The following is a 13,960-nucleotide window of genomic DNA, read 5'->3' on the forward strand; positions in this document are numbered from 1 at the left end:
GGAAGAAAGAAAGAATCAAGTCTTTTGATGGAGTAAAATCAGATTTTCCTCAGCTGGGATTAAGCCAACCTGCCTCCTTACTTTATGAACGTATACATAACATTTATGTCACCATAAATCAGAATCTGTGGAATGATGTGCACGCCTGTTTGTTGACTTGTGAACATAATGGGGCCTTCTCCCATGACGAATTGGTCTATATAATGACAAAGAAAAACAATCGCTGCCAAAAACAATGGCGCCCCGAAGCCCATAGGTCCCTCTGCTGATGTTGTTGTTGATCAGCGATCTTCCATCAGTATTCAGCCGCCACGCACGCCAGTTTAAATAATGAGCCTGTTTCTCATAATTGGCTCGTGTGGATTTATGGCCGACGGCGCTGGAAGGTGTACACAAAGTCAACGATATAATGCGACTCTGTATTAAAATGAAACACTAAATCTAACTATTGGATGTTGAAGATTAGACCAGATTACACATAGAGAGGGACTTTATTTCACCTTATAGCTCTTACTTGACATTCCCAGGAATCAACGATATCTGATAAGTTGATTTCTTTTATTCTTTTATTGGACCTCAGCCATGCATATGTAGAGATTTATCCCTCAAAGCTGTTAATTCCTAGTATCTAATTGCAATGGCAAGAGCACCAATTAAAACATGTTTTCAGAATGAGACAAAAGAGCCAGTAAATATCCACAAATTGTCATTTGCTACGGGGCTATAGCTTTAAGTCTTCAACTACAGGCCTTCCCTTAGGTAATGCCATATTTTTCTCATCATTTTGACTATAATACAAGGCTATATTTTGTCTAATAAAATGGTCATTGGAGGCTGAGAACAAGATTTGATTTTTGTAATCCAACCCAAAAGCTCCCTGCAGTTTTCTCTGACTAAGACACTTTGGGGCTCGGAGATGCCGGCGTTAACAGCCCTGCGTCTTCACTCAAATTTATGGAGACCAGCGAGCCGAGACCATAACCTCGAGGTTCACTTTTAATGGTGTGTTTATCTAAGCCAGCAGATTTACTGGTCAGAAAAACTGAACACAGTCAGACACTAAGCACTGTGAAGAAAAGAGGATTCAAGCAGTGTAGCGCACTGTAGTGTGTGAGTTTTTGAATGTGTGTATCATGTGTGTATCATCACAGTCTTGGTGTTTCCCTCCCTTTTCAAAATGTGTGCAGTCGACCTGAGGGCCAGGCCACGTTGTCCTGCAGTGAGGCAGATATAATGGTAAAGACTGGGTTTCCACGTACTTATGCAGGGGGCAATGGGCGAGCGGCTCTGCTGGTAGCCTTTAGCGCAGCGGTTGCACGTGATACCAGTCACGCCGTCTTTACAGGGACATTGTCCTGTGGTTTGGTTACAGGTTTTGCCAGCAGCACCCACGGGATGGCAATCACATGCTGTGAGGAAACAAAGGAAGAAAGAGAGGCACAGTGAGTGGTCACACACACACACACACACACACACGCACAGAGACACACACACACACACACATGTGAGGAGATACAAACATGTACTATCTATAGAGAGTGCAGGTGGGTACACAGCAGTGGAGGCAACAATAATAGAGCGGTGAGAGACAGGTGGAGGCGTGCACAGAGAGACAGAACTTACTCCAGGTCCAACGTTTTGAAGCGAAGTGTGACTAAAAGAGCAACACATCCTCTATAAGACTATAGAGGCACTGTTCCCTAATTAGATCATTAGCATGTACACATCACGTCTATACCTTTGCCAAGTTACTGTACAGTATCAGCATGATCTTCAAATACAAATGTGTCTGTGTGCGTTTGTCCTTGGTGAGTAAACGCTCTGCAGCTGTATGTGTGAGGTAAAGAGAAAGGCGTCTGCATGTTTACCAAATGATAAAATAATGGAGGATAATCCTAATTGCCTGTTTCTGATTAATGCCGGGGCTTTGAACGCGAGCCCGAAAACGTCTGTCACACTTCCTCCCCAAACTGGGGGGTCTATCGAACACACATGCTTCAGGAATGTAATCATTTTCCAATTGTTTCCCCCCCAAATCCCCCCGATGCGAGCCCTTAATTCATTTCACAGCCAAACCCCTGTCAACGTATGAAATCAGTGCTGAATGATAGTTATCTGTTGTTTCTTTTCATCTATTTTTGGATGTGAATAGTATAGTGACTCTGGTGAGGAAAAGGTGGTTGAATTGACTCACAGTCAGTCCGTACAGTAAACCCTGACAGTCTAATCCAGACCAGAACAGTCTTGATAATCTATCAACATTTCCAACTGCTTTACTCTGAAAAAAACCCCCACAAAGCTTAAAACGCTGTTTGTCACCAAACTCTCACCACTATATTCTTCACCCCATGAGTGTTATATTTTGTGTTTATTTCTGATGGAAAACCAGCGATGCTGACTCTTCAGCCTCAGGGTTCACCGCCCCTCCCGAAAGATTTTTTTTCTGCGTTGTGTCACTTGTCACTCTGAAAAGCCTTCAAAGGCGTATAGCTGAATTATGTACTTTGAGGTTTGTGGGGGTATTTAGTGGTTTAGCCTGTTTTGTTTTTAACCGCACTGACTGGTTCAGCCCAGAGTACAAAATTACAGCTTCAAAACAATCAGTCCATTTCGGCCCGTTGCATTGAAATTAGGGCTGCAACTAACTAGGGATGCACCGATGCGGCTTATTCAGTCCTGATACCGATACCGATCCGATACTAGTGTTTAATCAATAAGCTGTATGCTCCAATGTGTGGAAGTGACTGGGATCATTCTTTTATGTGTAAGGCAACATCAGGCTTGACTTAAACATTACTTTCCTAACAAATTAATACATAAATATACATTTATGGAATTTATTATTTTATCTTATTATATTATATTATTAAAATAATAAATTGTGCACCAACAACTTGGTAAAAAAATCTTCAAAAGAATTCCAATTCCAGTATATAAAATATATAGTGTATAAACATAGAACTGAATTGAATAGATCGGCTCCATTATCACCGATATCCGATCCAGCTATTTGTGTCTGTATCGGCCCGATATCCAGTCCGGTATCGATGCATCCCTATAACTAACGATTATTTTCATTGTCGATTAATCTGTTGATTATTTTCTCCACTAATCAATTAGTTGTTTGGTCTATAAAATGTCAGAAAATGGTGAAAAATGTAGATCAGTGTGTTTCCCAAAGCTCAAGATGACGTCCTCACAAGTCTTGTTTTGTCCACAACTCAAAGACATTCAGTTTACTGTCATAGAGGAGTAAAGAAACCAGGAAATATTCACATTTAAGAAGCTTTTTTTTTCTTAAAAAAATACTCAAACTTATTAATTGATTGTAAAAATAGTTGGCGATTAATTTTATAGTTGGAAACTAATTGATTAATCGTTGCAGCTCTAATTGAAATTAGTGTTTAATACGTATAAATATCAAAACCAGTTTGAATTAATAGTAAAGCTACTGTGTATTAATCCATAATGATACATCATGTAATCTGTCTGCAGGAACAGATGTTATTTGTTTCCGTTTTAATTTATGTCTTCATTTGATGCTTTCAAAAGTTTAATGTAAGTGTTCTCTACTTTGACCTCGAGCGTTGATCCGTTTGTTATTCATCCAGGCGGTATGAGGGAGCTGCTCTCTGGGAGATCCACATTACAGCGGGCCTCAGGGAAAACACTGCTGTAATGTAATACTGAATCGGTACTCTTTATGATTGACCTCTTGGAAACAACATAGCTGTTGTTTTGTGAGATATATATACTACTGAAGTACAACTCCATCCTATGGCTGAAGTCCATAATTTAGGTTTCAGCAGGCCGCCTCTTCTCTATCACACACACACACTCTCTCTCTCTTTTATCTCTATTGCCTGTTTCCTGTGATTCAGCTTCTGTTGCTGCTCTTATCTCTCCTCAGTGTGTTTGTGTGCTGTTCGCCCTCCTTATCAGACAGAAGCCTCCTTAAAGGTGTGTGTATCTATTTGTACCCTTTATCAGACCAATCTGTCACCGCTTTCATTGCTTAGTTGTGTCTAGCTCAGTGGGGAGGAACAGCACACACACACACACACACACACACGCTCAGCCTCAGGAAGCCCAATAAACAGCGTGGAGGCCGGTGCGGCACGTCTTCAGGCCCGTAAATTTAGGAGCATGTCAGAGGAGTTTGAGGCACGGGAGGGCAAAGTGCGTTTCTGGTTTGGAGCTTCAGAGAGCTCAGGTTATATTTATAGTGCGTCTTCCTGGTAACCACAGCTCCGAGCCTCAAGCCTGCCAGTAAATCAAGTTGCACAGCACATGGTCTACAGGTGGGAAACACTCTAGCCTCCCTCTCCTCCTCCACGGTCGGTCCTTGACTTGGCTGTCCGGTTTGGATGACAGATTGTCTGACTCTCTGGCTGGATGACCCACCTGTTGGCTAAAGGACCAGCTTACTCCGGAGGTGTGAGTGAGAGTTTCTGGTTTAAGTGTGTGTCCACTTAACGGTTAAGTGGCTGTGTGCTCAGCTCCATGGCTACTACAGATGGCTCGGGGAGATATGGGGACAAGAAGAGAGAGCAAAGAGGCCTCTTTCTGTCTCCCAGCGAGGAAAAGTGACAGAAGTTTATGATAAGAAGTGTAGCTGTGTGTATATAAGGCAACCTGTGGTCTTTCCCTAACAACGTGGAGCTGAATCTAAGGGATTAGCCCTGTATAACTGTCATGTTTCTCGATGAAGACAGAAATCCTAACGCTAAATGAAGCCTTTGGCGCTGGGAGTTGCAAATAAAAGAATGACAAATGTTCTTGGTTAATGGGGAGGGTGGAAGACTTTTTCAAAGGCAGGGCTCAGTCTGAGATTGCACAATGTGAGAATTTTGAACTCTGCCAATCGTTTACCATAAAGCTGGTGTTTGAAGTCTGAACTCCCCCCCATTTGGCTTGTGTGTTCGGTGCCAATAAGAATAATTTGTTGGCCCTGGAATGAAGCCAAGCTACCCGAGTCTGCGTTCTATTATAATTAGGTTTATACTCCTCCACAAGCAGAAAGAGATGGCGTTATTGGGTCGTTGCACTATACATAAACAGCTCTCCAAATGACGTGTTTATCTCGTAGAGGGTGTGTCCCGCTTGTTGTGTTGTTTGGTGTTTTATTGATCAGAGTATTAAGCTGCAATGGCCCCGAACAGCTTTTTTGCCACAAAGCAAGAGCCAAAAATGTCGGATATTTGTGAACGACGTTTGATGTGCGTTCTAATTGAAAACACGCACATAGCACACACACCCGATGGAAATCCAGAGCTAAAAATGAAGTAATGAAAAAGAATATTTTTCAAATCCCAAAAGCATTTTATGTGTGGTCAATAAAAAAAAGCCCTACTGTGTCAATGGGAGACATGTGCTGAGGGGAGGGGAGTAGGTTTTTAACATGTTATTCTGATTGGAACAGACCGTCCCTCAATAAAAAGCCTAATTTCCCTCTGTGTGCAAAAAATATGTTCCTCATCATCCCGCTGACCGACGCAATTACATGACGGTTGATGTTCGGATTCGAATGTGAAGGCCTGAATTCAATCCATCAGACACAGGACCGACGCCAACCTGCTCAAGCTTGATTTTATTAAGTTTAGATGGCTCTCTGAGGAGGACTAATCCAGAGCAGGGCTCATTATTTGGCCTCTCGTGTAGTTATCATTGTCGTTCAAAATGCTGTAGGCTAGGGCTGTGTATTGGCAAGAATGGGGCGATACGATACGTATTATTATACAGGGGTTACGATTCAATATATTGTGATTAGAGCTGTCAAAGTTAACGGGATAATAACGCGTTAACGCAAATTCATTTCAAATTTTTCGTTGACGCAATTGATCTTTCAGAGGTTGTAGCAGGCTCAGTTTTAAAGCTAGAGGGAAGATACTGGTATCATATGAAACTAGAAAACCTAAGAAATCCATTAGTATCAACCATGTCATACTAGCTTGTTGAGAAGGAGGTTAAATAACACTCTGAACTTGCGCTATATTTTGGCGAGAAAAACCTGGCATGGCCATTTTTACAGGGGTCCCTTGACCTCTGACCTCAAAATATGTGAATGAAAATGGGTTCTATGGGTACCCACGAGTCTCCCCTTTACAGACATGCCCGCTTTATGATAATCACATGCAGTTTGGGGCAAGTCATAGTCAAGTCAGCACACTGACACACTGACAGCTGTTGCCTGTTGGGCTGCAGTTTGCTATGTTATGATTTGAGCATATTATTTTTATAATCAATGCAGTACCTTTGAGGGTTTCTGGACAATATTTGTCATTGCTTTGTGCTATTAATTGATTTCCAATAATAAATATATACATACATTTGCATAAAGCAGCATATTTGTCCACTCCCATGTTGATAAAAGTATTAAATACTTGACAAATCTCCTTTTGAGGTACATTTTGAACAGATAAAAGATGTGCGATTAATTTGCAATTAATCACGACTAAATATTTGAATCAATTGACAGCCCTAGAATCTTTGCATGTAAACTATTAATTAAAAATGAAATTAGTTTTAAAAAAAAATGTTTTTGAGAATCGACACAGTATCACAAAACCTAATATTTCGTTACTCAAGTATATCAATATTATCGTACTGTCAACTCCGCATCAAGATGGGTTCTTAAGGAAATGTTTATCTTTTTTTTAAATTAAATTAAGACTTTTAAAATCAGTGCCAGCGTGACAAACGGGGATAACAGACAGCTGATTAAACTCTACATAGAGCCGACACCGTAGAGTGATATCTCAGTTCTATGTCAGACGTGTTGAAAGACCACCCAGAGGGCTGCATCTCCTCTCAAATCTCACTATCACCTTTTTAAGTTAATGCATTTCTTCGTCAAATACGCTCAGTGTGTGTTTTATTCAGAGGCTTCAAACAGTTAAAGATTCAAACAAGAGCAGCTTGAAACGTATGCTGTGTTTACACTCTCGCTCAATGAGGGGTGAGGTTATAAATTTCGGCGTGTAAATGTAGCCACCGGGCAACGGCTCGCTCTGCAGCGGATAAAGCTGCCGCTGCTCTTTTTTGCTCGTAATGGTCTCCTATGGAAATGAGCTGCTTTCGGGGAGGATTGTATTACGCATATAAAAGCAAACTCTTGTGCTCCTCGACCTGCCCCGCGCTCCTCACGGTGGCCATTCTCCTCCAGAAAAGCCACACAGCTAAAGGGCTCTCTCTCTTGGAGTTCAATAAATAACCAAACCTCTTAATTGCTGTCACTTCGGCGCAGCGCTCACGCTGCTTGAGGAGCGGACAGAAATTAGTTCTGCAGTTTGAGTTTCATTGAATTATCTTGAGTTATGATGTGGTGAACCTGAGAGAATTTGACCGGGCGAGACTTTTGACGGCTCACATAGGTGTTTGACGTAAGGAAAAAGCGGTGTGTGTGGCAACGGTACGTTTATTAACAGAGAGAGCATGTAACACAATGACACACACCTTTTAAAGTCTTCATCTGTAACTCTCCAAATATAGTTTGCGAAAATGTTTTAATTGGCAAAAGCAACAGTTCATGCTTCGTATCATTTGTCAGCTTGGGGTATAATTGCCACAGATCCTTTATTGTACGTCTGTTTTGATGTAACTGAATACCTCAGTAGAACTTGGACAGTGTTTGCTTATAATTACACAGAGCTGGGAGACGCGGGACGTGCATATACACTCTGGCAAATTTCATGGATTAAATTGAACAAAACGGTTTGGGTAAGCTGACAATTGTATAAATGATGATGAAATGTGTTTATATTTTAGTTTGGTGAGAATGTGAAGGAGTCAGTGAGTGAGTTTGTGGGTGAAATGATTTAGTATTTACTAGTTTGGAGAATCTGATGTAATGAGTATATGACATGATTGCACTCCTGCTACGAGCCTATGGGACTATCATTATCCTACAACAATAATACCATTATAGATCGTATTTAATTGTTGTGAAATTCCACTATCAAAGCACACTGATGCTGTATTTTTGGGCTATAAGTTAATAACGGTGAAATTGTGCATGGCGGGGCTGATGTTGAGTCATGAGAATGAACAATAATGATAATCAGAACAATAATTGCAGCTGTAACTAATAATGGCTATTTTTAATACTGATTAACCGGTTAATAAGTTTGTCAATTAATTGTATTTTGCTCTTTGGTGAAAAATGGGCATTGCAATTAGGGATGTAATGCTACATCGATCCATGACAACGATTCAATTATCAACGATTAAATATCATCAATGCAAAGTCAAAACATTGAGATACATCACCATCTTTAAGATACGCCTTTATTTTGAAATTCCCATGGCATGTCTGTGTCACCGTTTCCGTTGGAGCGGATCCTTCAAACAGTGCTTAAACGTGAGAAATGTGGCACTTTATAGTGAACAACAGGAGGTCTATTTTTATTTTTTTCAACGATCCAATATATTGGTGCAAAGTGAAAATATCGATACATATCATCATCATTAAGATGCGCCTTTATTTGGGAATTCACACTTTAGATTTATTATTTTTATTAAAAAGAATACATTATTTTTCATTTGATTGTCTGGATGAGCCCAGTAATAAAATGGTCATCAAAGTTTAGTTGTTTTTTTTGTGAGTTGATATAAATGTAACTGATTGTGTTAAATAGACATTTATGATATCGTTTCATATCGATCACATGACCCTGAATTCAATCAAATCAAAATCGTATCGTGGCAGACTTTGTGATATCGGCAAATATCGTATCGTTGTCCAGATAATCAATATAATATCGTATCATGATCAATGTATCGTCAAAACGATATAAAAATGTCCAGCTCTATATATCTTTCTGTCGTTTCTATTGCGATATAGGCTGTATTTTGTTTTCTCTACAATTTCCCTTGAAATTGTTATTTTCATTTTGCATGCAAGTTCTTAAAATATGAAAATACTCAATATTTTTCATTTGTCAAGTATTTAATTCAGACAGGAGTGTACACAAGTAGGCTTTACCCTGTGGTTATTTCATATATAGACCATTTATTTATTGAATTACCAGAAAACATGCTATATTGGGATATATATCGGTATATGAAATGACCTATATCGGGATAGAAGATTTTGGCCATATTGCCCAGCCCTAGTATCGTGATGAAACTTTTGATTTACACCCCTAATTGCAATGCTCTCAGTTCTGACATTCTTTTAAAACAATTTTAAAAAGAGGCTAAAGGTTGCATGTACACATCACATCAGCAGCAGGTTTCCCTCAGCGAGAGCGAGTCAGAACAGATGAGAGAAGCAGGCTGCCCTGAGACAGAGTCCATGCACAGAGGACAGACGGACAGACGGAGGCAGAGTTGCTGTCAGGAATCAGTAGTCAAATCAGTAGCACTAGTTATCAAAAAGCTTTACACGGACATAAAATACAGAGCCGGCCCCACATATCCAGTTTACTCCGGATGCCAGAGGTCCACACCAGGTGCATTTTTCAAAATTTTCTGACTTGCTGTTTTGACTTTCACTTCATGACTCATTTAACCAAAGTTTCCTAACATCAAATGAGTCATCGACGTCGTATGAGAGCAGATTTCCACATCAGTAGTAGAAACTGATTTATCTCACTCCAGGCAGGCTGTTCTCCAGTTATGGTGAAAAACATTTTATCGTTACATGAACTCTGAGGTGGTTTTCACTCTGCTTTAATTTGGCTCTACAGCAAAACCATTCATGGATTTGTTCTGATCTGGTGACCCAAACGTTGCTCGTTTCCAAGGTCTCTCATGTCAGTGGCTGCTAGCAGACTGAGACACTCACCAGTGGAAGCAATAAAGGAGTAATGAAAAGCAGCCTGTAAACATCGTAAATATGCTGGATTAATCATTTGTTTGCGAAACTATCCATCATTTATAAATGTGGAGAAAATTTGGTATAATGACAAATTATACCGCCAATACCTAAGTCAAATATGATTTAATTATTTACCAGACATGAATATAAGAATTAGGGCTGTCAAAGTTAACGGGATAATAACGCGTAAATTAGTTTTAATGACACTAATTTCTTTAACACATTAACGCAACTTGCGATTTTTAGGTTGTAGCAGGCTTGGTTTTAAAGCTAGAGTGAAGATATTGGTATCATATGAAACTAGAAAAAGATACCAACCACGTCATACTAGCTTGTCAGTAAGGCGCCTAAATAATGCTCCAAACCTACCCTAAATTTTGGCGAGGAAAATCTGTCATGGCCTCAAGATATGTGAATGAAAATGGGTTCTATGGGTACCCACGAGTCTCCCCTTTACAGACATGCCCACTTTATGATAATCACATGCAGTTTTGGGGCAAGTCATAGTCAAGTCAGCACACTGACACACTTTTATGTACATTTTTGTTAATTGATTTCCAATAATAAATAAATATATACATACATTTCCATAAAGCAAGCATGTTTTCCCACTCACATGTTGATAAGAGTATGAACTACTTGACTCTTTAAGGTACATGTTGAACAGATACATTTTTTTTAAATTAATCGAGATTAATTATGGACAATCATGCAATTAATAGCAATTAACTATTTTAATCGATTGACAGCCCTAATAAGAATAGGATAAAACATTTGCTGCATTTTGGCACATATCTTTCTAATTAGCAGTATCTATTATGCTTTTATGCTCTACATTTAGTCTACTGTATATTGTAAACTGTATCTTTTGTCTGCAAGTAAACAGATTTCACAGTTCTTAATTCTGTGGTGAAATGCACAGCAGGACCTCGAGGCATCTAACTTTTTTCTTTTCTGTGACAAGCAACAAACCCCCCATAAAAGTGAGTTATGGGATGCTGAAAGAATCAAGTCTGTGACACATGAGAAAGGGATGTAAGAACAACAAAAAAAAAAAGCGAGGTTTCATCTCCACAATTAGCCAGCCTGGTAGACACAGCGGAGGATAGGGGTTAATGATACACAACGTCCCGTCGTGATGAATGTGTGTTTGCATTCCTGCTCGACAGGAGAATGGGCCCAAAGCCGCGGAAGGTGTTAATGTCACTTTAAGAACATGGCTCATGAGCGGCTGCTGGAAGAGGAGGAGAATAAAATGCATTTGTCAGAGCTTTTTGTTATGAATTTGTGTTCATGCAGAGAATGAAACGTGCTCGATGTGGTCGCTGGATGTCAGGAATTTAATGACACCGAATGTGCGACGTTCTCTTGCATTAGTCGGATGAATGTTTTTGTTGCAGCAGCGTGAAGCGTGTCATGGTGGCACATGCTCTATCTGCAAAGGTCATGTATTAGTCGTGAGTAAATGTAATACATCTTCACAGACCATTGTCTTTGTCTGAATGTCGGATTCTTTTGCAGCTGTTTTGCTCTTCAGACATGCCTTCTGTCAAACTGACTGATTGGTCAGTTTATTTATTTACTCCCTGGTGAATGATGTGAGAAAACTCAGGCTTAAACTGTCAGCAGGCGGCTAATATTTCCTCTTTGGAAGTGAGCGCTCCGAATCCCTCAAACAAGGTATGTGTGTATTTCTGTGTGTGTGCGTGTGTGTGTGTGTGTGTCCATACGGAGCGACTCTGAGGTGTCTCTGGGCTTGTTTGCACAGGGATTCAGCTCCTGTTATCTTTCCCTGCAGCTATAGAAGAGGTGAGAAAATATACCCTCTCTCTTTTCAGTCACCCCCCTTCCTCTTCCTCTTCCTCTTCCTCCTCCTCCTCTCTTTCTTTGACCCTTATTAGCTACGGTGAGGGCTGATGGCAGGCGATTCATCCAGCAGTGAGTTGTGAGCACACCTGTGTGGGGGTGTGTTCCTCTTGTCCTCCTCCTCTTCCTCTTCTCCTCACCCTCCCTCCCATCTTTCACTCCCTTGCCACCCCTCTCAACCTGCTTTACCCCCCCCTTTTCTTCTCTCTTCGTCCTGCAGCCCTTCCACCAATCTTCCTTCTCATTCGTCTTTGACCTGCACCGGGGATCACTTCACACCTCCGCTCTGTTTGTTTTGCTTGTCCTGTCATCCCCTCTCCCACTCCCCACCACCCAACCCCCCAGCCCCGAACGAAGCCAAATAACTCAGCTGTCGATGAGGGAACACCCAGCCCGACCCGCCCCATACCGCCACGACCTCCACAATCCCAACAGACCCCCAACTCATCTCCGCTGACAGAGAGGGAGATGAGGGCGAGACAGGCTCAGGAATGAAAAGACTGCTGGCTCCCCCCACTTCCTGTAATTCATCTCAAACTGTTTCCTATCAGACCTAAATAATCCCAGCAGTAGCTGGTATTGAGTATGCAAGTGTTACTATGCATGTCTCGGATGAAATTTCGAAGAGCGATATTTCAGAACTTTTTTCATTTAATCAGAAATTGAAGTTATATTAAAATCTTTCCCTGGCCAGATAAGAGAGAGAGCACGGTACCTTTGCAGGCTTTCCTGTGTGAGATGGGTTTGGACAGGTCTCTGTAGTAGCCCTCCTTGCAGTAGTGGCAGTGGCGTCCGGCCGTGTTGTGGCGACAGTTGAGGCAGACTCCTCCGCTCTTCCTCCCCGACAGCTTGTACAGCTCCATGTTGAAACGACACCTTCGGGCGTGAAGGTTACAGTTACAGGCTGCGGAGGGAATAAAACAGGATGCAAAGAGGTTAAATCGGTGTGAAACAAAAAGGTTACTGCAGAATTTGTTCCAGTTATCGATGACAGACTAATAGTTGGTAAATGATGGTTTTATTGAACCTGCTTTAAATATGTTATAGCTGAGCTAAAAAAAAAGTTATTCCTCAATTTTCGTGCGTTTTCCTATGAATGTCCAGCGTCAATTTCGGCTCCTCCTCCTCCGTATGCGGCATTCACTGCTCTTTATACTTCCTCATTCACAATTATTATGGATTATTATTGAATTGATTTTGTGTGATATTTATGAATTACAGTGCATTACATTTCGTAGGTATAGCTATGGACGGTGTATGAGAACAACCTGCAAGAGCCACAGATTCAAAGAGACACATTTTTGGTTGTTTTACATCTCTTTGTAGTCGTTTTGCATCTCGTTTTGTTTTTGTGTCTCATTTTGGTCGTTTTGTGTCTCTTTGTGGCCACTGTGTGACTTTCCAAAGAGAAATGTTAGCAGTAACTTCAAACAGAGGCTCATGCCCAGGGGCCCCCTAACCTTTTGGGCTGCTGGGCCAGTGCCCAGTAGTCCCGTTTGGTAAACTGTCCATGCTCATGTGACCCTTTTTGAGAATTTAAAATCCTCTAGGTATCCCTTTAGAGCACCTCAACTCTCAGGTAGAGGCAATAATGTTACATATTCTCCTTTTTTCGCCATGTATTCCTTTATTTGACAGTCTAGAGACAGATATTGGAAATGGGGGGAGAAAGAGAGAGAGGGGTATGACATGCAACAAAGGATGGGATGTTGCGGTAATGTGGCATGCGTTGTAACCACTCTGCTACCGAGGCGCTCAATATTGTCCCATTTTCTTATTATTACTGAATTGACACAGATGAAAAACAATGCCTTTATGCCAGTAAGTAATACTACTATCCTACTGGTATGTGATAATGTACAATGATGTCTTGACACCTTGGCAGTGGAAATAAGTCCAATATAATTACACCTTTTTAAGTTTAATCGTAGTCACTTCGTAGACAATCAGATCAGAGTGTTTTCTGTGACCGTAATAAATTATTGTCGTTCCCAGAATCATTTGTCTGTGATTACAAGACTGAAATCTGAGTTTAGTCTGAGGGAAGGTGAGAAAGTCCTCTGATAATGAGGTCAAACACTGCGTCCTTTTTCTACCTCTCTTCAGTTACTAACTCTACTCATCACTCCCTTTTCGTTTCTAGAGCTCTTCGCCTCGGCGTCCTCGCCTGCTCTCCAGAGTCCAAACTGTACTAAACAGAAAGTGAAGGCCTGGTATTACCATTCCTCCTCTCCCTGCGTGTCCCTGTGAGCATGCGCGAGACCCCTCGCCGCC

The 13,960-nt window shown here is 41.1% G+C and overlaps 2 protein-coding genes across 3 annotated transcripts in view; one reads left to right on the forward strand and one right to left on the reverse strand.

The window, feature by feature from the left end:
* The window catches only part of ntn1a (netrin 1a), a 73,310-nt gene that overhangs the window by 22,027 nt on the left and 37,323 nt on the right, over positions 1 to 13,960 (reverse strand). Inside the window, exons 3-4 of one of the 2 annotated variants that reach the window (XM_074630519.1) lie at positions 12,402 to 12,590; positions 1,260 to 1,409 (exon numbers count right to left, since the gene is read on the reverse strand). In XM_074630519.1, the coding sequence (XP_074486620.1) occupies positions 1,260 to 1,409; positions 12,402 to 12,590 (339 nt within the window). The remainder of the gene's footprint in view (positions 1 to 1,259; positions 1,410 to 12,401; positions 12,591 to 13,960) is intronic. The other variant, XM_074630520.1, reaches the window with a different exon arrangement.
* Positions 1,377 to 13,960, forward strand: part of pik3r5 (phosphoinositide-3-kinase, regulatory subunit 5) — an 82,474-nt gene continuing 69,890 nt past the window's right edge. Inside the window, exon 1 of the mRNA XM_074630515.1 lies at positions 1,377 to 1,442. The gene's annotated coding sequence lies outside the window, so the exon portion shown is untranslated. The remainder of the gene's footprint in view (positions 1,443 to 13,960) is intronic.

Source organism: Sebastes fasciatus, chromosome 3 (assembly GCF_043250625.1).
Source record: "Sebastes fasciatus isolate fSebFas1 chromosome 3, fSebFas1.pri, whole genome shotgun sequence".
Taxonomy (NCBI): Eukaryota; Metazoa; Chordata; class Actinopteri; order Perciformes; family Sebastidae; genus Sebastes; species Sebastes fasciatus.